Source organism: Zonotrichia leucophrys, chromosome 20 (genome assembly GCF_028769735.1).
Source record: "Zonotrichia leucophrys gambelii isolate GWCS_2022_RI chromosome 20, RI_Zleu_2.0, whole genome shotgun sequence".
NCBI classification, from domain to species: Eukaryota; Metazoa; Chordata; class Aves; order Passeriformes; family Passerellidae; genus Zonotrichia; species Zonotrichia leucophrys.
The window spans coordinates 12451538-12476181 of record NC_088189.1 but is presented as its reverse complement, the minus strand read 5'-3'; the positions used below and the strand labels follow the sequence as shown (position 1 = coordinate 12476181).

The following is a 24644-nucleotide window of genomic DNA, read 5'->3' as shown; positions in this document are numbered from 1 at the left end:
AGCTCTAATCACAGAATAATAGACTGGTTTGGGCTGCAAAGAACCTGAAAGATCACTTTGTTCCACACCCTGCCATGGGCAGAGACCGCTTCCACTGTCCCAGGTTGCTCCCAGCCCTGCCCACCCTGGCCTTGGGCACTGCCAGGGATGCAGGGGCAGCCCCAGCTGCTCTGGGCACCCTGTGCCAGGGCCTGAGCACCCTCACAGGAAGGAATTTCTTCCTAATTTCAAACATGCTTTAATATTGCAAAACTCAACAGACACATACACATGTATACATTCCTGCCAGGACCCAATAAAATATTCAAACAACTCGTCCCATGTTGCAGAAAGTGTCCCAGCTGAGAGGAACCCTTTCATGTACCCACCCTGAAGCTATGATGGAGGCACAAGATCACTGTCTCCCTTAGCTTCAAGTATTCTCAGCAGGATTTCAAAGGTCTGACTGTCCTCCCTGTGCTCAGTCTGAGGGAAGCAGGGGGGGAATGTGACCAGTCCCTGCACACACCACGAGCACACACACTGGGTGGGATTTGTTTCATCCAGCTCCTCACTGCCAAAGCCTCAGCCAGGCTCTCCTGCACTCCCCTTGCAGTCATTGAAAAAGCCCAGGCACCTCCAGTGAGGAATTTGTCTCATTCAGAGAGAGGTGTCCAAGACTGGAGAGATGAATCACCCTCAGCAGCGCCTGTTGTGACTGACTTCAAAGGGAGCTTGGGGAAAGGAGACTGGGCACAGACTGTGGCCAGCAGGGTTAAAGCACACGATCTCAGCCGAGCTCCTTCTGTGGGGCCTTTTCTTCAGAGCTGACAAGATGAAGGTCAGCAGCCAGGTGCCCGGGCTCTCCAAAGCCACGTGGACGTGGACACGGCTCTGCCACCACAGTGCTCTCCAGGCACCTGGGACACGGCCGGCTAAACCCCGCACGCCTCCACAGACTCACATTTCCCACTGCCTCAAGGGTAACAGCCTCACCCCATCATCTCCTCACCTTCTGCCCTAAGCAGCACCATAAAGTACAAAACCAACTTCTGTCACTTGGCAATTCCTTCTCCATATCGGGAATGCAGCTTTCAGAGTGGTTTCCACATTAGCATCAGCCTCTATCTTTACACTGCTTCCCTATGAGCAATCACACTTCATTTGAAGATTCCTGAATTTCCTGAGCTTTGGGATGTGCTTTTTAACTGCTTTTCTCCCTTTCTTGAGCAATGCCTTAGCCACAGAGTCACCTTGGGCCGTGATCCAGCCCATGTGTGATGGCCATTGCACACACAGACATCCCGGCTCCATCGGCACCTCGCTCCCCATCCAGCACGGCTCAATTTCCATCCCAATCGCGGACAAACCAGCACAGGCCACAAAAACTCTCAGGAAGCTGAAACACCGTGAGAGGCACCACGTGCTCTCCTGCCAACCTCAAAGCTTTCAGAGGGCACAACACTTCTGGCAACAAACGCGGGATTTTGGTGAAATTAACGCAAAAGGAGCAGAAGATACCCACCCTGCCAAGCTGCACGGAGCTGCGAGCAGGATTTACGTGCACAGAGCTCGCACACGCGGGTGCCAGGTCGCTGTGTGCCCGCAGTTTGTAGCAGGGCAAACACTCGTGCCCAGTTCTCCCGTGGGTATTTTACCGTGGGTGTTTCCAAAAGTGTCCCAGACCCCTCACGGAGGTTTCTGGTGCTGGGCAGGCAACGCGGGCAGTGCCAGGAGGGTGCAAAGCAAAGCCCGCTTTGGCTGCAGCACCGCGGTCGGGCACTGCCGGCCCCAGCCCTGCCGAGGGGCTGCACCCCTTGTTCCGGAACCCCTCCTGGCTGGAAATCCCGCACAAACTCGGGCACTGCCGGGCTGGGCTTGCGGCTGGGGGTCCCCAGGCCCACACTGCGGGGCAGTGAACCCGCACGCTGAGAAACACGCATTAATCAGAGGTGCAATTATTGACTATGATACAAAGCGCGGTCCCTTTCCCCCGGCCCGCTCTGGGGGCTCAGCCCGCTCCCCCCAGCCCGGCCCGGCGCTGCCCCCCGCCCGTGCCCCGCTCCCGGCTCTTACACTGGCAGCTTCCCGGGATCCCCACCATGGCCCGGATCCTCGGCGCCTCCTGCCCGGCCCGGCCCGGCCCTCGCCGTGACGAGAGCGGGGGCGCGGCTTCCCCCGGCCCGCCCCGAGCCGGGCAGGAGGGGCCGAGCGGAGGGCAGGGGGCTGCGAGGAGGGCAGGAGGCTCAGAGCGGAGGGCAGGGGGCTTTGAGTAGGGCAGGAGGGGCTCTGGGGAGAGCAGGGGGCTCCGAGCGGAGGGCAGGGGGCTCTGAGAAGGGTAGGAGGCTCCGAGGAGGGCAGGGGGCTTTGAGTAGGGCAGGAGGGGCTCCGAGGAGGGCAGGGGGCTCTGCGGGGATTTGGGGTGCGATACAGCCGGGTTCTGGGGTGTAACCTTCACAGAGCCGTCCTCTGGCTCCTCTCAAAGTGTAACAATACCTGTACACAACCCCGAAGGTGTTGCAATTCCTGTACACATCCCCAAAGGTGCTACAGTACCTGTACACCCCCAAAAGATGTTAAAATTCCTCTATACAGGTCCCCAAAGATGCTACAATACCTGTACAACCCCAAAAGTGTTACAATTCCCGTACACACATCCCTAAAATGCTACAATACTTGTACAACCCCAAAAGATGCTAAAAGACCTTTACATGCATCTCCAAAGCTGTTAGAATATTTGTATGTCCCCAAAAGATGTTACAATTCCTCTACACACATCCCCAAATGTGCTACAGTACCTGTACGCCCCAAAAGCTGTTAAAATTCCTGTACACACAAACCCAAAGGTACTAAAATCCCTGTATATCCCCAAAAGATGTTAAAATGCCTGTACACGCATTCCCAAAGGTGCTACAATATCTGTAAACCCTCAAAAGATGTTAAAAGACCTTTACACACATCCCCAAAGTTGTTACAATACCTGTACACCCCCAAAAGGTGTTAAAATACCTGCACACAACCCCCAAAGGTGCTATAATACCTGTACACCCCCAAAAGCTGTTACAATTCCTGTACACACATCCCCAAAGGTGCTACAGTATCTGTATGCACCCAAAAGATGTTAAAATTCCTCTATACACGTCCCCAAAGGAGCTATAATACCTGTACAGCCTCAAAAGATGTTAAAATACCTGCACACATAACCCCAAAGTTGCTAAAATCCCTGTACATTCCCAAAAGATGTTAAAATACCTGCACATGTAACCCTGAAGTTGCTAAAATCCCTGTACACCACCAAAGGATGCTAAAATACCTGCACACAACCCCCAAAGGTTTTACAATACCTGAGGACAGACAGGTTTGTCCCCAGCCCAGCCTCTCAGGTGTGTTGTAGCCTGACAGCCCTGGCCAGGTAATAATTGGCATTGACTCCATGATTGCAGAAGGCTGATCAATCAATAATTTATTATACTATATTTATTGAGAAACCCATTGCCTTACAGACAGTGCAGTACAGTTTTGACCTAATTGGTCCTTGAAATCCAAACACCATCACCAGTGGCTAATTAAGAAATCACCCTTTGGTAAACAAATCCCCATAACACATTCTACATGTTCACAACACCAGGTGCAGCAAATGGAGATAAGAATTGTTTCTCATTCTTTTCTCTGATCTTCTCACAGCTTCCCCAGGACAGTGCCTGGGAAAGTTGTGTGCCTGTGGCTCTCTGTGCAGAGAGCAGCTGCCACAAGGTGCTGTTACCAAAGGGGTTTTGCTCCCTCCTGGCACTTCCCATATTCCAAACCCAGCTCTAAACCACACCCACAGTGTGTCCCAGGGAGCTGTGCTGAAGTCAGACATCCTTGGCAAAGGTGAGATGTGTTTCCATCCTACAAACCAAGGCTTTCACTACAGGGATAACTCAAAACCTGGAAATGCCAGAGTTTGGGATCACGAGAGTTTCACTATTCAGACTCCTATTAAGGGTTTGTCAAGGCTGCAGCCTCATAGAATCATGGAATATCCTGGGCTGGGAGGGACCCCCAGGGTCATGCATGGCAGCCCCAGCCCTGCCCAGACACCCCAACAGCCCCACCCTGGGCATCCCTGGCAGTTCCTGGAGCTCTGGCAGCCTCAGTGCCCATTCCCTGGGGAGCCTGGGCAGTGCCAGCCCCTCTGGGGAAGAACCTTTTGAAGTCCAATCAGCATCTGAAAACAAAGAGATTTGCCATTTTAGGTGTTCTCTGGGAAGCTGAAAATATGCCAGCTAGGTCAGGAATGCCCCAAAAGACTTGGGAGTAGCTGTAGGAGGAAAATATGTGCCTGCAAAATGGGTTATAGCTGAGGTTTCCCTTCCCAGCAATAATATATGTATGTGGTCCTGGAAGCAGGGCCAGGACCCAGTTTCCTTTAAGGCTCTTTTTATCATCTAGAAACCCAGTGCTAGACAGATTTTCAGAATATCTGAAATGCAACAGAACAGTTATCTCTGACTACTGCCACAGACAATCTACTTGGAATTTGACATCTGTTCCCGCTTCAACTTTCAAATGTCCCTAATACAATTCCTTTCTCCATTTTCCAAATGGCCTTGAAGGCTGTTATCCCTAGGGAGATATCCTCACCAGTTACCAAGTCTTACTGGTACCAGTGTGGCTATGGATGCCCAGCTTCAGCCTAGGAAGAGCTCACTCCAGTGAAAGTGAGCTCTTGGGATGTGGCAGGAGATCCAGCCTGGCTGCCCTGGGGCACTGTCCATGCCCTCAAGTCACTGCCTGTATAACCAAGGCGTTGAGATCTGTGAGCTCTCCTCGGGGACTGTCGGAGCATCAGGGGGTGGGATGGTCGGGACAGACGGACACGAGAGATCTCTGCAGCCAGGGCTGGAACTTGGGGTTCATTGCAAAGGGCCTGGGGGCAGGGCCCTGCTGGGAGCTGCCAGACACAGCCCAGAGCAGGCCCCAGAGAGGAGAGGGGAGAGAGGATGAGAGGGGGAGAGAGTAAAAGCATAAGAGAGTAAAAGGGTAAGAGAGCAAAGTTCCCGTTCCAATACAATAAATCTTCTTCTGTGTTGAATATTCTAATTCTCACTAACCAATCTAGTACAATACACAAATCCTACAGCATTTACATACAGCCTATAAGAATCATTACATTACCACACTGTGTTACATTTTAAACCCTAAAAACTCCTCCTTGGGCCCCTTCTGCCAAGCTGTAGGGTCTGCTCTGACCCTTGGGCCTGTCTGCAAGCAGAGGGTGTTGTTCCATCAAAAGGGGATCACCTTCAGCTGGCCATGCCATTGTTTTCCAGTTGTTCAGTAACTGAGGTATCTCAAAGCTTGCTTTCATTTCAATCTCACTTATAGTTTCCATATTCTCAAAATCTTTTACCAGCCAATCATATTGATAAGGCTTTCCTGTCATCATCCCCAACAGGGCACAAAGGGGCACAGGGTCAGGAGTGCAGTTTCCACAGGACCATGCTCCCAGCAGCCTGGTGTGACCTGCCCCAGCTCTGGGCTGTGGTTTCTGGCAGCAGCCCGAGCCCAGCCCTGCAGCTCAGCAGTTTCACCCCTAATGCTCAGCCAGCCACAGGCTCCGTTGGAGTTTGCTGGCCGGGAACAGGAATCTCTTGGGCCCAGATGGCCCAGGATGGAGCAGATCCAAATTTGCACTAGAACAACAGGACCATCCATGCAGTGCCATTGTCCTGGTTTTAACTTTGTGGCTTTGCCTGCTCCCCAGCCCCTCTCTGCCAGAGCCCACATCCCTCATGCTGCTCTTATCTCCTGCCCTGCTGGCTGCAGCTTGGCTCTGGCCTGTGTTTGCCACCACTTCATTCCTGTGTCATCTACAGCCTCGCTGGAGCCAGCTTGACACCGGTCAAGCAGAAAGGGCCATTGTGTGGGGTGCTGATAAGGGCTTTGTTTTTATTTAGCTGCTCCTTAAAGCCTGTGAAGCTCCTTGGAGAGTGGCAAACTGGGCTCCTTCTGAGCCCACTGTGATGGCAGCAGCTTCCCAAGACACCTGAATCTCCCTGGCATCTCCCTGAGGCTCACCCAGGCTGGAGCCCTCCTTGTGCTGATGGAGCTGCTGTGCTGACAGTGTGGGGCTGTTGCTGCCCTGCTCTGTGTCCCATCCCTCCAGAGCACCACAACCCTGAGGGATGAGCCCTGGTGTGAAGTGTCATCACTCAGCTTGAGGAGAGGGGGATGAGGACTGGGAGAGCAAAGCAGAGCACTGGGATGTGCTGGGGAAAGCTTTGAAGGAGCAGCAAATGTATTTTCATCTTCCTTTCTTTTCCACAGCTTTGGTGAAGCCATGGAGGGCACAGGGCAGCTCCATGACAGGGTTTGTATTGCTGCTTGGTTTCTACAAATGGAACAACTTCTTTGGAAACCCCAGAGAGGAGAGGGTTGTCTAAATAATGCCCCTGGAATACCAGGGAAAGGTACACATAAAGCTTGGTCTGGCAGGCCTCAATGCTGATGAAGGGTGTAGCTGCTCAGGACAGCAGTTTTGGGACATTTCCATAGGTTCATGTGACTTCCCCACAAAAGCAGGGTCATGGTTGAAATGAGGCCTCCAGTAAGTGTCTTCTAGGGAGAGGAAATGGTGTGATCAGGGAATGGGATCTCTGTGCTCTTTCTCAGGTCTGAGACGAGTGGTGCCAGGTTGTAGCCCCACATTTCTCTTCACAGAGAAAAGCAAGGCACAATTCTTCCCAAGAATATTTCTGGGATTCATGTTTTCTGAACCTCAGAGAAAGAAAACACAATTCCTATCATTTGCTGTGCCTGTGTTTGTGCCAAAGTAGAATGCAAAATGGAAATTGTTTACCCACAGTGAGGGGGTTTTGTTTCCTTGGCCTGTCAGGGCCAGGAGTGTGTGTGGGGACTGTTGGGGGACAGTCATGAGATTCTGTGCAGTGTGAGAAGGGTTGAGTTCTTGGCAGGTTCAGTTTTAGATGTATATAATAATACAGTATAATAAAGTAATTAATTAGCCTTCTGATATCCATGGAGTCAGATGCATCATTCTCTCCCCTTGGCAGGGCCATCACAGCATTGCAATACCAAGTCATGGGTTGTTGGGGAAGATGGAACAAGAATGCCTTATCAATATGATTGCCTGGCAAAAGATTTTGAGAATATGGAAACTATAAGTGAGATTGAAATGAAAGCAAGCTTTGAGATACCTCAGTTACTGAACAACTGGAAAACAATGACATGGCCAGCTGAAGGTGACCCCCTTTTGATGGAACAACACCCTCTGCTTGCAGACAGGCCCAAGGGCCAGAGCAGACCCTGCCAGCTTGGCAGAAGGGGCCCAAAGAGGAGATTTTAGGGTTTAAAATGTAACACAGTGTGGTAATGTAATGATTCTTATAGGCTGTATGGAAATGCTGTAGGATTTGTGTATTGTACTAGATTGGTTAGTGAGAATCAGAATATTCAACACAGAAGAAGATTTATGGTATTGTAACAGGGACTTCGCGCTCTTACCCTTCTATGCTCTTACACTTTTACTCTCTCACCCTCTCATCCTCTCTCCCCTCTCCTCTCTCAGCCTGCTCTGGGCTGTGTCTGGCAGCTCCCAGCAGGGCCCTGCCCCCAGGCCCTTTGCAATGAACCCCAAGTTCCAGCCCTGGCTGCAGAGATCTCTCGTGTCCGTCTGTCCTGACCATGCTACCCCTGTCACTCCTACAATGGGTGAGATGTGGGCATGCTCTTGCAGGGAGGATGATCTCCAGACCCTGATGTTCTGTGAGCAAGGGGAACACACCCCATGGAGATCCTCTCTGCCGCAGCCTGCCCTGCATGGAGCTCTCCTTCCCCACCTCCACCTCCCCAGATTTTAGCCGTACAGAGAGCTGAGCTTGTCTTGTGCTCTGTGGAACAACAGCCATCAAATGAAGGTGTCAGATGCAATTTTTCCTTTTAGACAGAGCAGGGTTTATTTGCTCCAAGAGAAAAAAAACCCACCCAGGCTTTATGAGTCTGGATTTCTGTGCTGCGTCCAACCGAGCAACACCTGTTCACTCAGCTGATGCTGCTGTATGTCCTTGAAATAGGCTGGTGGATGAGACAAGAGACTCTACAGGCATGTGGACCTCATTTGGAACCCTTTTCTTTTTATCACTTGAACACATCATGTATTTGGGACAAGAAAATGACTTAGTGCAGTGTGTGAGGACACACATGCTGGAGAGGTAGATATATAATAATATTTATTTCTCAGTATTTTTATACATTTATCACACCCCAGTGAGCAGCCATAGATTTGCAAACAGCATTTTTAGGACTATAAATACACAGCCACTATACAGGGTATGTATCTGTAGCCAGTAAACCACCAAAATATTCATACATGTCCTCCAAAAGTCAAGAGGTGTTCCCACCCTCTTTAGGACATTGAATTGGATCTCAGGCAGTCGGGTCACAGACACTATTTTCATGGTGAATTCTCCACCAGGTGCACAGCGAATGGTGCTTGCTGTATGAGCAGGTGCTTGGACTCTGCTCTGGATATTTGCTGCCATCCCACAGCTCAGCTTGTGCCATACTGAGTGAGCTGTGCTCTGAGGATGGGTTTTTTCAGTTCTGTTTGCTGTCCTGGCACATCCTTACCCCTACCTGAGCACTGATGTGAAGCACCATTCTGGGTTTGATCCCCACCCTTCAGCTCATGCAGAAGTTCTACCAAAGGGAGCAGCATGGACAGGAGGGACATGGAGCTGTTGGAGTGAGCCCAGGGGAGTGATCAGGTCCAGACCAAGGTGATCAGAGGGATGGAGCAGCTCTGCTGTGAGGAAAGGCTGAGAGAGCTGGGACTGTTCAGCCTGGAAAAGAGAGGCTTCAGAGTGAGCTAATTGTGTCCTTTCGGTACCTGAAGGAAACCTGCAAGAAAGATGAAGAGAGACTGTTTACAAGGGATTGGAGGGACAGGACAATGGGGAATGGCTTCAAACTGAAAGAGGATATGTTTAGATTGGGATATTGGGAAAAGATTCTTCCTTGTGAGGGAGCTGAGGCCCTGGCACAGGTGCCCAGAGCAGCTGTGGCTGCCCCTGGATCCCTGGCAGTGCCCAAGGCCAGGCTGGATGGGGCTGGGAGCAGCCTGGGATAGTGGGAGGTGTCCCTGCCCATGATGAGAACGAGATGATCTTTAAGGTCCCTCCAACCCAAACTTCCTGTGATTCTCTCATTCTATGAGACCTCATACCCTGCAGCCCCCCCTGAATAAAACCAACATGGCACAGGGGGGGCTGCAGGCTGAGCTGGAGGGAGGGAGGGTCTCAGCTGATGGCTGCAGCCCTGGGTGGAACTCTGTCAGGCAAAGATGTATGGCCAGCCTTGCTCCCCACAGCCTTGTCCTGCCCTTCCTCACCCCATTGCTGCCCCCTCCCAGCTCCCACACCAGCTCTGTCCTTCCATTTCCTCTACAGGGAGAGCAGATCTGTGGCAAAGATTAATGGCTTTGATCAGAGAACAGCAGACACAAAAGCAAGAGGAAACATTGTTTGGAAATGTCTCATCTCACAGGTATTTGTAGCTCTAAAAATGCTGAAAAAAGTCATTACTGTCATAGAAATGAGTGAGAAATGAGATAAAGGATTTGTCTCACAGGGCAGGCCAGAGCACCCTGCCTGTTTCCTTCATTGGGAACTGGTTTTCCAAACAAGGAGAAGAGAAAGTTCAGTGCAGGCATCATTAGCAGGGTGAGAACTGAGTGAAAGGAGAGCGAGGCAGATGGTGCCAGAAGGGAGGGCTGGAGTTTCCCAAGGTCAGTCCTGGTGGCTGGTCAGTGCTTCTGCTGGCACAGTGTGAGTGGTCAGCACTGCCAGGAGAGGCAGAGTGTCCAGGGGGAGGGGATGGATCTCATTGAGCAAAATCTTCAGGAGGAGGGGATGGCTGGGATGAGACCCGTTCAGCAGGTGGGAGGCAGAGCAGAGCACACAGCGGCTGTTGAGCCCAAACAGGCAATAATTGCGTGATAAAATCTTGGGACATTATTTATCATGCTGGTCCCTTTCTTCAAACACCAATGTTTGAGCATGAGGGTGTCCAGCCCAGCTCAGAAGCTGTAATCCTGTCCCTGAAACCATCTCAGATCTTCCTCGTTTGTATATCCAAGCTGATGGGTGCCTGCTACAGCCATAAAGAGGCTGATACTGTTTTGAATATCTTATTTGTTTTCCAGAGGCCATCTGGCTGTATTTCTTCATTGTTTGAGAAAGCAGTGACACTGTCAGTGCTGCATTACCCAAAAAATGCCCTGTGCTGGGAGAGTGAGTGACTGGAGAGGCAGAAAAGGGACGTGTGAGCACTCAGCAGTCACAGCTGTGCATCAGGGCTGTGCATGACTGTGAGATCTCTCAGCATCTCACTGAGAGGAGCAAACTCACTGCTCAGAACCTCAGAAACAAACTCACTGCTCAGCACCTCAGGAACAAACTCACTGCTCAGGACTCCAGGAGCAAACTCACTGCTCAGGATCCCAGGAGCAAACTCACTGCTCAGCACCCCAGGAGCAAACTCACTGCTCAGCACCCCAGGAGCCAGCCAGCAGCTCCTGTGCCAGGTCACCCACTCCTGTGCCATGTCATCAGCTCCTCTGTGATGTGATCAACTTGTCCACATCACTGGCTGGCCAAGGATCCCCCAGCTTGTGCAGCTCAGGGTTTCAGCTCTGGGTGTCCCAGCCAGTGCAAGCAGACTGGGGTGGCTGCTGGGATCCACAGATCTGCTCCCAAGGGAGTAAAGGGAGATCAGTGCCAGGCAGGATCAGGCCAAGGTGATCAGACTCCTGGCAAGAGCTGAGGAAAGGCCAGCCCTCACACAGGTTTGGACTTGTCAGAGGATGATTCCCTGGTTGCCTTGTTTTTGGTGTCTGGAAGCAGGGACACCACCCAGCATTGGGGACACAAACCCACAGTGTGTTTTGGTGTCATTCAGGAACCTGCAGCCACAAAACTGCTCAAACTTTTAAATTTGCAGCCTCAACCCAGCCCCTTGTCATGCTCAGAGCAGCCCTGAGCTGAGCCTTGCCTGGCCGTGCAGGCTGCCTGCCATCTGGCACAAGCAGGGCCAAGGAGAGTTAAATAAATGTTAAATACACACTAATGCCATGTGACACCAGCAAAAGGCAGTGAGTTCAAGCTGCAAGAGTCTGCTTATGTAAACAGCATCCTGAAATTAATATTTACCTTTTAAAACAAACAGATATTTGGGGTGTTTCACAGCCTTTCTGCCTAGCAGATGCCAAGAACAACAGCTTGGTACTGCAGGGAATTGGCTTGACAGCTCAGGGGACAGTAAACTCCCCACCAGTCTCCAGACTGCGAAGTCAGAGCCAGTCCCTCTCTTTTCAGGCAGATAAATTCGCACAAGTGCCAGATTAATCTTTGCTCAGGGGCTGCGACCTCTAATGAGGAGCGGGAGCCTCCCCGAGTCGCAGGCGGGGAGCGGGGCTGGGGCGGCAGATGGGCTGGGGATGGAGCTTTGGGGATGCTCAGAGCAGTCCCTGGCCCACAGGGGCCCTGGGGAGGCAGCAGGGCAGTCCCGCGGTGCTCCTTGGGTGGCAGCACCGCCACCAGCCTGGCTGCTGTGCTCCCCTTCCAGCCAGACCTGCCCCTGTGGGGAAATCCCATCACTAAGGAGTGATGGTTCTGCAAATCACAACCACAGCCCCTGCTTGGGGATGCTTGGGGCTTCTGCTGCTCCCCCATTGTGGCCATGCCCATCCTCATGTGAGCACTCAGCAGTTTTTGGGGTTTGCTATGTTATTTTGAAACAATTTTTTTATCATTTTCCAGCGACAGGATGTGAGCGGCCACAGCCTCAAAGCAAAAGTCAGCTGCCGCCGTGGAGGTGCGTGGCAGTAAACAGCAAAGGAGTAGAGGCTGGGGTAGGAGCCTGATTTTGGGTTTGATAGGATATTTTTTGTAGATGTCTGAAGCAGAAGGAATTTTTGCTGCATTTTGCAGCTCATGAATTCTACCATCATCCCCTGTTGGATTTTATTTGAGCCCTCTGCTCCTAGCACACCTTCATCCCATGGTGCTTCCATCCTCCTCCTCCCAGCTCAGGATGACTCTTCCCTCTTGACTATGGTGCTGATCCCCTCACAATCCTGCCTCTGGCTCTGGGTGCACTTTCCCAGAGGATTTTGGGGTGGTGTGGCTGTGCAGGGTCCATGCCCACAGCCACCATGTGCCTGTCCTGGTGCTCAGCTGGCTCCTGCTTTGGATTTTCAACTCCCTCCAGCAGATTCTTGGTGATTTTTCAACCTCAAATGGAAGGGGAGAAAGGAGACATGGGATGGTGATGGGCCAGGGGTGGATTAGGGCTTGGAGCAAAGCTGGGAATCCCAAATCCATCCCTTCAGGAGCTCACAGATCCCACAAACACTGCACCCTGTGTGAGGGGACACGGGGCTGACCCACCATGGGTGCTTTTCAGTGCTTTTGGGGGCCGTTACCTGCCAGGCAGGGCAAAGCAAACCCAGTGACAGTGCGTGGGTGGGAGGATGTGGGCAGGCTCTGTCACCCCTGGAAAACAAAAACCAGCAACGACACCAGCCTGGCTGCCGTGGGGCCCTGCCACAGACAGGGACTGATCAAACAGATGACACCCCAAAAGTGACAGCAAGGCAGGCTGAGATCACTAAACCACACGAAGTTTAGGGTGCTCGGGTGCCAGGGAGGGGCTGCAGCCAGCCTGGGGTGTTCAGCCGTTCCAGAGTGGCTGTGCTGGAAAAACGAGTGTGTTTGTGTTCGTGTTGAATACCTCTTTCTTTTGAAACCTAATCCTCTTCGCATTGGAACTGCTGTCAGTGCTTGTCGGGGCTTGCAGGAGCGGTGATTTAAAAGGCGATAGCAGCGCTAAGGAACCCGCCAGCCCCGCCGGTGTCACACGGGAGCTCAGTGCTGGGCAGCGGGGCTGGCGATGCCACCAATGCCCTGTGACAGCCCCAGCCCGGCAGGAACGGCCCTGGGCTGCTCCCTGACTGCTGTCCTGCTTTAGGGCAAATTTGGGAGAAAACCTCCAAAGGGCCCCTCCAGAAAGCAAACCCACACAGCCCCTCCCCACAACCAGTTTGGGAAGGATTCCTTGCAGAGAAGTGAAAAGAACCTGTTTATTTAACAGGCACAGCACCCCCAGCACACAGAATGAACAATACTGGATGACACCACTCTGAAAAAGATGACAAATTCAGAAAGTCTCTCTGGGGGTGGTCTCTCTGTTCTCAGTCCCTCCTGTGCTGGGGCAGCTGCTGCAGCCACAAGGTGCAAACTCTCGGTGTTTCCAGGTCCCCGTCTGGAGCAGGTTGGAGTAGTTCCAACAAAGGCAAAGGAGAAACAGTTCAGAAAAATTCAGACTGCTGAGCTAAACTAGCTAATGAGCAGAAGCAAAAGCAAGAGCAAAGCAGAAGCAAAGCTAAAGCAAAAGCAGCACCATGTACTGTCCCGTCTGTGTGTCCCACCAGCCGTGGGGGAGCAGCTGATAAAAAACCAAAACAAAACTTTCACTCTTCAGAGCCAGTCCTGAAGGCACAGAACATAATATCCAGCATGAACAGAACACACAAATGGGGATACAAGCATCATAAATGTCACCCTAGGACACCTTCCTACAATCAGCTCCCTTTGCTGATGAGATCAGCCAAAGTTGAGCTGGAGAAAGAGGGGGAGTTTTTCTACTGAGTGACAACTTCAGGCTAAATCTGGGAGGATGGGATCGGGTCCCTGGCAGGTACAGGACACCATGGGTGGGTCTGGGGAATGCCAGAGCCCTTCTGCTTCCCAGCTCCAGCTCTAAAGGGGGTGTCCAAAACACTCTTGTGTCTGCACCACACCTCAGCAGCCCTTTACAAATAAATTAAAACTCAATTATGATGTTTGGTGCATGGTAATGGGGTGTCGATTTTCCCTAAGTATTGGCTGATATATATCAAACAGACCTGTAATCTCTGCTATTAAAATGAATTGGTAAGTTTCATTTTGCATGAAAGCCTAAAAACCAAGGCTGCAAATAGGCAAATTCAAATAATCCTCTGTGAACTGGAAAAAAGAAATACTGGAGTTTTGAGGAGGAGCCATAGCCCATGTAAACAGGAATGTTTTCAGAACTGGCAGGGAGCAGGACTCCATATTTCTTCAGGGAATTAACCACAGAGCTTGGTTAGGGGTGATGGATTAGAAAAAGGTTTCCTGCCTGCTGATTTTGACCATGGACTTCAGTCACTTTGCCCTGCTCATGTCCAGCTTCACCAGGGGTTTTGTGTGAGGATTTCTGCACCCTGGGGTTTCCAAGGAATAATTTTATACTACAGAAGAATAGTATGAAAGAAACCTTTATATATAAGAATATAAAACATTTAAATATGAATATATAATTTATGTAGAATAGATATAGATATAGATATAGATATAGATATAGATATAGATATAGATACATAGATATAGATGTAGATGTAGATATATAGATATATAGATATATAGATATATAGGTATATAGATATATGGGTATAGATATATAGATATACAGATATATATAGATATGAGAGATTTAATTTCTTATCCAAGCCAAACCAGAGAGCAGCAGTTCTGTTACAGGTAGTGAGGGCTGAAAAGGATGGAGCTGAGGGAGGGGTTTAGCTGAGGGTGATGTGTTGGATATGATCCCCCCCCAGGCCGTTCCCTTGCACCTCCAACACCTCTGCCCACCCTCCCCTGTGCCCCTGAACCCAGGAGGGCACAGAGCAGCTGCTGTCCAGGCTGGGAGGTTCCCTGAGCACCTGCAGTCCCTCTGTGCAGCCAGAAGGAGCAGTGGGAGCGTTTCCAGGCTGCAGAGATGCCCTGCAGAGGGGCATGGCAGCTCGGGGATGCTCTGCCCGGCGCTTGGCACGTGCCCTGGCCGCAGCTCCAGGCCTGGCCTCCTTCCCACAGAGATGGCTTTCCTAGAAAGCTCTGCCTGCTGCCGTGCCCTGGCCCCTCACAGAGATGCCATCAGCCTGAAGGCGAGCAGGAGGGGGCCCAGCAGTGCCAGGACCCTTCCATCCCTGCCCAGGGCCTGATGATCCCAAAATAAGGTCTGCTGGACCACCCAGCTGTGCTTGGGTTTGAGTGTGGATGGACACGTGGATGTGCCTGTCCTGCCCTGCAACATCACCTGGCACTGCCAAAGGGCTTCAGTGATGAGGGAATATGCACAATACAGTTTGGTTATCACTTCTTTTTTTAATAGCTTTTGGGGTAAAAAAGAATCCTTTTTTACCAGCTTTTAGGGTAAAAAATAATCCAGGACCACTCAAGAATTAACAATAGTGGTAATAGCTAAGCCTTGAAGGCAGGCTTCTCTCCCAGCTTTCTCTCCCACCCTCTCTCCCAGCCTTCTCCTGCCCTGGGTTCTCTGGGCTGGGGCTTGCTGCCCCAGGCTGCCAGGCCATGTGGCTTCAGCTGGAGCAAGGGGACATTCCAGCTGGGCAATGTCCTGTGTTAATTTGGATGGAAGTTCATTTTGGAAAAGAGGAGGGAAACGAGTGTGTGACATTTTCATTCCAAACTCAGGCTTTGCTTTATGTGCTCAACCATGGAGTTGGAAATCAGCAGAAATTGAAATAATGAATTTCACTGTTACTGACTTTAAAAAAAAAAAAATCCATTAACTGGCAAATTCTGAAATGTCATGATTTTTCCGGCTGTTCAGCACAAAAACCAATCTGGAAGTGTCAGTATCCGAGCCCCCAGCAGCCCTGTGGTCCTGACTGGTGGATCCTGTTGGGTCCCTTTTGCTTTGGCTTTGCAGGGAGACCCCTTGGCTGCACCCCACATCTTTAGCAGAAGGACATCAGCCTTGCTGCCATGTCCCAGTGGCACCTGGGGCTCTGCCCATAGCACCAGCAGGGTGGGGGGGTATTTTTGGGAGTCCTGGCTGGACCACCCTGGTGGGTCAGTGATCAGTACCTGCCCCAGCACTGTGCCTTTCCTGGCCAGAGCCAGAGCCAGGGCAGCCCAGGGAGCAGCCAGCTCCACCCGGGAGTGGTGGGGAGCACAAAGCCCATATCAGCAATGATTTCCTGACAAACAGTGCGGCTCATTGTCTGTTCTCATTTATAAACTGCTCCACACCAGCCATCTGATATCCATTATTACAATTACAAACAACCCACAGTAACTCTCCAGCTGGTCAGCTCCATCCTAACAGCACTGCAGCCATTCAAGGATGCCATATGGTACCAGAGTTTCCAAAGCAGCATTGTCAATCAGCCTTATTAATTTCTGAGTTCATTTCTTTTCCTTTTAGGGATATATTTTTTCCTTTCTTTCTATATAAGACAGAGACACTTCTCTGGCCTCAATTTGGAATATGCAGCTTGACAGAATAATTGAAACATCTACATCTCTGAGGCAGCTGGCAGGGAAAGGATGAGCCTGAACTCTGTGAGCAGCCCCCCGAGTACTGGTGCTCATGCAAGACCTCCAAGTGTCTCTTCCCATCTCTACCCCAGTGCGTGCCACGAGAATATTAAAAACCCATTAGATGCGGAGTGCCGGACATGGCTGGCTCTTTACTGCAGATGGAGGGTTGCTAATGGCCATTTCCCTTCGATCTCTGAGTCTCCTTTGAGCTATATTTATTTTTTCCCCAACATTTTGGAGCCTACGGGTGGTGTCATTGGAGATGCTGAGATGCTGCCAGTTCTGCTCGTGCCCATTCTGTGGTGAGCAGGAGCTTGGGAGAATCCTAAGGTGATTCCCAAGGTGATTCCCAACCGGATGGGCTCTTCCTTGGAGGTGATTTCTGGGTGATTTCTGGTGATTTTGTGCCTGGCCACTTCCATGTGGCACCACTGTATGGTGTATCTGTCACAGAGTCACTGTGCATGGTGCTGAGGGAAAGGGCTGTGCTGGATGTGCCATTCCCAGCCCTGCAAGCACATCCAAGCACTGCACCACAGCCACTGGCTGCAGAGACTGCTGGGCCTTAATTTTTGCTTTGCTTTTGTATTTTTAAGCAGAATCAGCCATCACCCAGAGAGGATTTCTTTCCTCTCTTGAGGCAGCAGGATTTTGTGGCTCGGAAGTGCTCACCTCCAGCTAAAGCTCAGCACCTGAGCTCCAGCAGGGTTTTCCTTCCCTGGGAGTGGGATAGAGGTGATGGGGTGAGTGGAGGTGGAGACTTTCCAGGATGAGCCATGAGCACTCTCAAAGTGTTCCTGTGAAAATGTCTCTGCACACTTCCATGTTTTTTCTCTCCCCAGCTGGAGCAAAATCTTCCTGTTGGGATGTGGGTGCCTCCAGCAGCACCCCAAACACGCTGGGCTGTGGGTACCCACACCTGCAGAGCTGCTCAGTGCAGGATTTCACTCCTGGCAGTGGTACATCACCAGGAAGAAGAATCAGGCTGAGAAGAGAGAGGAAGGTCCAGTGGCTCCTTGCACTGTGGTGGGTAAGAGCAGCAGGTTTAGGGCTGTGCATTATGCAGATCATGGGGGATTATGCAAAATCTCTTTGTTCATCCTCCCTGTCAAGGGCAAAGAGCTCTGTGGGGCCAGGACAGTTTGGGGGGGACATCTGCAGACGCACAGATGGTGACACCAGGGCTCCAGCCACCTGAGGAGGACATCCTTACTCCCTGTCCCAAAATTTCTTCATTGCTGTTTGCTCTTGGGAGCCCAGCAAGGGTCCAGCAGCAAAGCAAAGCTCAGCCCAGCTGTGCCAGGGGCTCTGCTCCTTCCCAGAGCTATGGGCAGTGCCCACCTGCCGAGGGGAGCACAGGGAATGTGCCAGGCCTCTGGAGCAGCATCCCTCAATGACAGCTGTGACAGTGCAGCATCACCACTGCAGTGCCTTCACCCAGGGCAGTGCAGGTTATGGTGCTCCTACCTGTGGGGCAGGCTGGGAGCCCCTGTGACACAGTTATTCCTTACTGCCATCATTTTTGTCTGACGCAGTGCACACACTTTGAAGGCTACACTGAACGAGGTGGATTGTTTGATTTATCTATGATAACAAAATAACTTTTTTTTTTTGCTGTTTCCCACTTGTTTGGCTCCCTGTTCCCACCTGGGTCTCTTCAGCCATGGTTTGGTGGGCAGCTCTCACTCCCATGGGGACACACAGGCATGAGGTGTTGTCCCAGAGGGCAGAGGAGGAGGTTGTGTCTGCATGGAGGAATTGCCACCCCCAGCTGTGCCTTGATCCCTGATGCAGCTCGTGGTGCTGCTGATGGGACAGGAGCCTGAGACTCCTGGTACCCACATGGGCTGGGTTTATGTGGAGTTTCCATCTGGCTTTTCCCTACCCTCAGGCTCTCTCCAGTGTGCAGGGGAAGGTTTCACAGCCCTGTTTACATGGACACCCTGTCAAAGTTCACTCTGCTGCCATTTCTCTGCTGCTTGGAGTTTGGCTCTGTCGTTTCCCTGCATTTTCACCAGGACTGGACATCCCAGCCTTTGATCCTAGCTCCTCTCCCTGGCCAGGTGTTGGGGCCTTTCCAGGAGGGCTGGAAGGCTGGGGTTGGAAGGTTTTGATCTCCAGCACCTCTCCCCAGTCCCACCATCCAGGACTGTTCCCCCTGAGCTTCTCTTCCCTTCTCAGCACCTCCCCACAGGACACACAGACCTCCTTTTCCTTCTGAATTTGTGACATTTTGCTTGATTTTCCCCCTCTTCCCCCTCTGGCTCCCAATTAACCACCCCATGCCTTCTGCAGAAAGCTCCTTGCTTGCTCTGAGGCTCTCTTGCCGTGGCCATGGGGATGTTGGAGCCTCCTGGCCCAGCCCCTGCCCTGTCCCTCCTGCTAAAGTGGCACAGATGATTGTGTCCCTCACGAGGTGACAGTCACACTCACAGAGCCTGGCCTTGGGCAGCTCCATTGTTTCCCCAGATTCTCTATGACCCTTGTCCAGAGGATCCTCGTGCCTGTGTCACTTCCCACAGGCTGGGAATGCTTTGGGAGACCCTCTGGGATCTCCTGTGGGGCCATGTGGTGCCCTGTGACTGTCCCACAGCAGAGAGCCACTGCCCCAGGGTTGGCTTTTCCCTCTTCCCCATCCCAATGCAATCCTGCAGTTGTCCCTTTGCTCCCTGAAATGTGTCCAGTTGCTGAACCCTCTCTTTTTCATGACTATGCCCAGCACTGAGGCTCCAGGATCCACACTTGCTTTTGCTTGAAGGTTTTTTGGGATATTTTTCCCCCACAATTTTTTTTCTGTGGGATTTTGCTGTTTTCTCAGCATTCCTCAATTATGATTTCACATACCTCCAGGAGCTGACTCACTGCTGACACCACCTTTTCTGAGGATCTGAGGGAAAGCCAAGCCAACATGAGTTTCTGGTTTCATTCCTTGGTTCCTTCTGCTCTAGCCCTTCCTGACAAGGTTCTCTGTGTGCCAGTGTTTCCTTCGGACACCTCCCCATGAGCATGGAGCACCCCTTGGTTCATGGGTCAGTCCTGCCACCACCTCTATCCCCTTCCAAAGGGACAGGCTGGGCAGGGGATGCTCTACCCTCCTCCTGGCAGTGATTGCAATTTAAGCTCACATCAACAAAGGACAGAATATTTCCCTTTCTCTCCCCAAGCTCTTGAGGGTGTTGGAGAAAAATATCCTCTCTGCCAGCTGCTCTGCCTGGAGCTTCCTGCACCAGGGATGGGGAGACAAGTGGGCAAGGGCATGGTGCCAAGGTCAGTGTGTGCTCCAGTGCCTGCCCCACAACAGCTTTCCAAGAAACTCTGCAGCAGGAAAGAAAAAAAAAAACAACAAAAACCAACCTAATTTTTTCATTTGCAGCTGGAGCAAGGCCAGATTTTGACAGCAGAACATTTTTTGGTGAAAATGGAGCCGTTGTCTTCTGGCCAGCACTTGTTGAATGGCCCCTGCCCGGTCAGCACTGGGGATGGCAGAGCCAGGGCTGGGACACTGAGCTGAGGGGCAGCAGCCACTGCCTGTGGGCTTTGGGACAGAGCCTGGACCCTGGAGTGTCCCCTGCGAGGTGCCACCAGAGGGACCGGCCGCCTGTGCGATCACAAGTCCGCTTTGAAAACTCTCCAGTGCTTTGTTCTCCCCCTGATACAATCCATTTGGAGCAAATGCAGTCTCGGAGCATCTTGCCAAGCCCACAAGCTTTGGGGAGGGCGGCTGCTGTGAAGCATTAGCGGCAGATAAGAACTCCTGGGGGATGGCTGGGCAGGGAGGGAGGGAGGGAGGGAGGGAAGGGCGGAGGGGGAGCCTTGCCTGCCTTGTCCTGGCCCGGGGACTTGGCTGTCAGGGCAGCCAGGGAATGCTGCCTTGCATGCCTCTGCCCTCCACCTTTCCACCAACCCCAATCCCATTCCTGCTTCCGGTCACCCCCTAGTGCTGCCAGTTCCCTCACTCGCATGGAGCCATGCTGCCCAGCAAGGCCCAGAGAATTGCTTGGTCGGGAGACCCCGTGCTGGTCCTCACCCCGACTGGCAGCTCACACCCACTGCAGTACAGGTGATGTGGGAATTGTTGGAGCCTGGATGGCAAATCCCCTGTTGTCCTGGCCCCGTGCTGGAGAGCACTGCAGTCACCAGGGTGCCGGGTCTCAGGGATGGCAGATTCCCCAGCTTGGATGCCCGATCCGTCAGGGATGGGCAGAGGTGCAGCCAGGGATGCCCGGGGTACCCTCAGGGATGGGCAGAGGTGCAGCCAGGGATGCCCGGGGTACCCTCAGGGATGGGCAGAGGCGCAGCCAGGGATGCCCGGGGTACCCTCAGGCAGGGGCAGAGGTGCAGCCAGGGATGCCCGGGGTACCCTCAGGGACGGGCAGAGGTGCAGGAAGGGATGCCCGGGGTTCCCTCAGGCAGGGATGCCCGGTGAAGTGCCAGGGGTGGGTGAGGGTGTGATGAACCCCTGGGGGATGCAGTCTGTCCCCAGCCTGGGGACCTGGGGCACTCGGTGACAGTTGAGGGGGTGGCAGCGGGGCAGGACAAGGTTAATGCCGTTAGCAGCCGGGGCAGGGGGTCTCCAACAGACGAGGCCTCGCCGGCCAGATGGGGAGGGAGACTCGGAGGGAGACTCGTCTGCCGCTCGCCGGGGCCACAAAGGAAGCTCCCCTGGCAGCAGCTGGTCCCAAGGAAGAGGTTAAGGTGACACGTGTCAGGGCAAAGCCCGAGGGGGCAGACGCGGCCAGGCCTTTGTGGGGGTCACCTCCCATCTGACAGGGAGCAGGTGGGGTGGGAGCACAGGGACAGGGCTGGTGGGGAGGTGGGATGGCTCCCTCAGGGTCCTGCCGGGCAGTGGCACGGCCTGTGACAGACACTCGCTCTGCGTTTGTGCTTTTGCACATAATGAACCCTTTTCTCCCCCCTTTTTTGGTCCTAGCAAGAATGGCAATGGAGATGCTGATGGGGGTTATTGCATGGAGCTGGGACAAGGCAGGGGACAGTGAGAGGGTCAGTGGCTTGAGAGCCAGGACAGGGCTGGCCAGGCATCCTCACAGTCTGATGGACAGCGGGATGGACATCCACCCTGCTCTCTACTTTTATACAAACCACAGTCAGTGCTTCATCCCTGTGGGCACTGCTGGCCCCAGGACCCACTCTGGAGGCCAGGAACCACCCAGGGGTCAGGGCTCACCCCCTGCCCTCACCCAGCTCAGCCCAAGGCCCCTCAGCTCCCCCTCACCACGAGGTTAATTTCAATTATCTTCTGCAGGCCATATGAATTCTATTAATATCAAAGTAATGAGGTAGTTACTGCCATTGGGAGGAACGGCTGGGGAATTGCTCGGGATAGGGTTTCGCCAGCCAAGAGGGGAAATTAAAACCTCCCTTTGGAGAGGAGCAAAGGGCTGGAGCAGAGGTGAGAGGGGGCCAGCCTGAGACAGGGGGGATGGTCACGGGTGTCCTTCCCCTGTGAGGTCACTGCTGCCACCCCTGCCACCCCCTCATGCCAGGGGAGATGCCATGGGCTGGATGGGGAGCTCACAGCAGGGATGATGCACCCCCATTTCCTTTCTGCAGCCCCTCCAGCCCCTGCAAAAGCCCCCTGAGGATCATGCCTGGAGCATCCACCCTGGAATACTGAGGTATTCCCCTGCTCAGCCTTCCTGGAGCCTTGTGGGTTCGAGCTGCTGCCCTGGTGTTTGGTTTAGGGCACATCACAAAGCAGCACTGAAATGGGCAGTGTGTCCCCAGGGCTTGGGACAGTGCTGGGCTCCGTCAAGGCATGTGAGGTCCAGCAGCTCAGGAGAGGATGGGGAATGATCACAGACCCTTCCTGGAACCCAAATCCAAGAAACTGAGGCTTTTCCAGCTCCAGCACCCTTCCCTGACCATCAAAAAGACCTGGCAAAGCTGCCAGCACTGCTCTCCTGGGCAGCCCTGAGCTCAACTGAGAGACATGAGAAGACCACGAGGAAGGGGAAAATAGCAGGGAGGGAAGGGGAAATAGCAGGAACCATATATGTATGTGTACATCCTCCTATAAAACAAGTTCCAGCTACTTGCCAGGCTGGAAAAAGAGCTTTTTATGGGGCAGTGGATGGCTCCTCCTGCATCCCCCTCAGCTGCAGGGTGCCTGGGGACACAAGCAGAGCCTGATCCCAGCTGCAGCGGGGACCCAGCCAGGAACTGGGGACACGGGGAGTGCACGAGGCTGAGCCGGGGGAGAGTGAATATTTTAAAGACAAAAATAGCTCTTGTCGTGGAGCAGGGGTGTCACACACGCCTGCCAAGCTGGGAGGGGGCAGGAGGTGCCTCCCAAGTGTTTAGGAGAGGAATTGGGTGAGGAAGGGGAGGGTGGGTTGAGAGGAGGGTGGGGTTTGTGCCCTGGGTGCTGAGCAGAAAGGGCATGGGGGAGGATCCTGTTGGACACCGCCCCCCAAAAACAGCGCTGGGGCCAACCCAGAGCCCAAAATAACTGAGCAGTGAGGAGAGGTGAGGATTCCTCCCCAGTGCCCTCTTAGCCCAGATAAAGAGGGAATATTTATACAACGGCGATAGTGAGACACGGGACAGGGTTTCCCAGAGAAGACGTGGATGTCCCAGAGTTGGGACATCAGGGCCAGCTTGGCTGGGGCTTCCAGCAGCTTGGTTTAACAGAGGTGTCCCTTCTATGGCAGAGGAGTTGGATTAGGTGGTTTTGAAGGTCCCTTCCACCCCAAAGCAGTCTGTGACTCTCAAAGCCAGCAGGCTGAGCGGGCAGCGTGTCCCCTGTCCCCGTGTGGCACGAAGCGGTGACAAGGCCAGAGGGTCACCCCATCCCGTTCCTCTGGCTGTGCCGCCAGTTCTGCAGCAGCCGCAGATGCTACAGCTCGTGAGCTGAGCCTGGGGGTTCTCAGCTGGTGGCAAACCCCCCGGATCCCCACAAAGCTTTGTCCCTCGGCAGGCAGCACCAACCCGGACGGTGGGCTGGGGACAGAAGGTGCCCAGGGGGGGTCCCCGGTTCCCCCAGCCCGCGGCAGCGCCGGTGGCCGCACAGCGGCTCTTTGCTGGCATCTGCTGACAGCGGGAGATCCTGCAGCTCTTCCCGGGGAGCGGCGCTGGGTCTCGGCCCGGAGATGGCCCTGGCCCCGCTCCTGGGAAGGGGAGGGTCCCCGGAGCGTGGGCGCCCCGCGGGGATGGGGCCTTGCAGGGAAGGTGCAGCCCCACAGGAGGATGCACTGAACTCAAAACCCTGATGCTGAAGGTGGCTTTCCAGCTAGAAGTGGGGAAACATCCCTCAGGCTTCAAACACGGCCCTTTTCTGGGATATAAGTCTCTTCCATCCTTCCTGTGCCTCTGTTATGGGCTTAGCACAGGAAGCTCTTCCTGCAATGTCCTCTGAGTCAGGGAATGAAATCACATCTGTCAAGGTCTCCTTGTGCTCCAGACAACCTCTTGGAATCATAAATCATAGAACGGTTTGGGTTGGAAGGGACCTTAAAATTCACCCAGTTCCAGCCCCCCTGCCATGGGCAGGAACACTTTCCACCAGACCAGGCTGCTCCAAGCCCCATCCAAGCTGGTCCTGCCCACTTCTGGGCATGGGGCGTCCACAGCCTTGGTGGTGTCACGTTGACAGGCCATCAGAGAGAGGTGGCAGCAGCAGAGAGAGGTGACATTTATCAAAGCTCTACCTGTTGAGTTATAAAAACCCCAGGACATGCAGAATCCAGATTCATGGGCAGTGTATCCCACCAATTCTGCAGACCAAGAGAAGCTTATTCCCAGTGCCAGGCAGGAAGGAACCAGCATTTTCATTTGCAAGCTGTGAATTAAACAAAAAAAAATGGCCCCGAACTGCAAGTATGACGGTGGATTTTACATTCTGCAGCTCCTGTGCTGATTTTATTAATAATTTATGTCCATTATCTGATTGACACCCCTGCTACTGATACCACTTGGTATTAAGAGCATCAGAGAGCCAAAGCTGCAGGAGGTAGTGACTGGGCATTAATGTGTAACAACTTTTGCCTTTCTGAAATTGTTTTAGCTTCTGGGTGCTGCCTTTTCCCATGCAGTCGCTTGTTCCTTAATTAAATGATCCTGCCCTGATAACATATGAGCTGCCATGCAGTGGCATGAGCATTTTCCCACTGTGAAAGCCCATCTGATTGTGGTTATCTTACAGGAATACATAAGGGAAGAGCCTGCATGAGGTGGAAGAAACTTTGTACGGACAAATTATGCCCCAAAGCAGACAGA

The 24644-nt window shown here is 52.9% G+C and overlaps 1 protein-coding gene across 6 annotated transcripts in view; it reads right to left on the bottom strand.

Moving 5' to 3' along the window:
• CBFA2T2 (CBFA2/RUNX1 partner transcriptional co-repressor 2) overlaps window positions 1–3383 on the bottom strand; it is a 62389-nt gene extending 59006 nt beyond the window's left edge. For 4 of the 6 annotated variants that reach the window (XM_064729637.1, XM_064729639.1, XM_064729638.1 and 1 more), the window contains exon 1: window positions 2056–2140. In XM_064729637.1, coding sequence (XP_064585707.1) covers window positions 2056–2083 — 28 coding nt within the window. In that variant the 5' untranslated portion in view covers window positions 2084–2140. Of the gene's footprint in view, window positions 1–1504; window positions 1522–2055; window positions 2141–3323 lie in introns of those variants that run through there. The other 2 variants (XM_064729642.1, XM_064729643.1) reach the window with 2 other exon arrangements.
• Between the last annotated feature and the right edge of the window lie 21261 nt (window positions 3384–24644).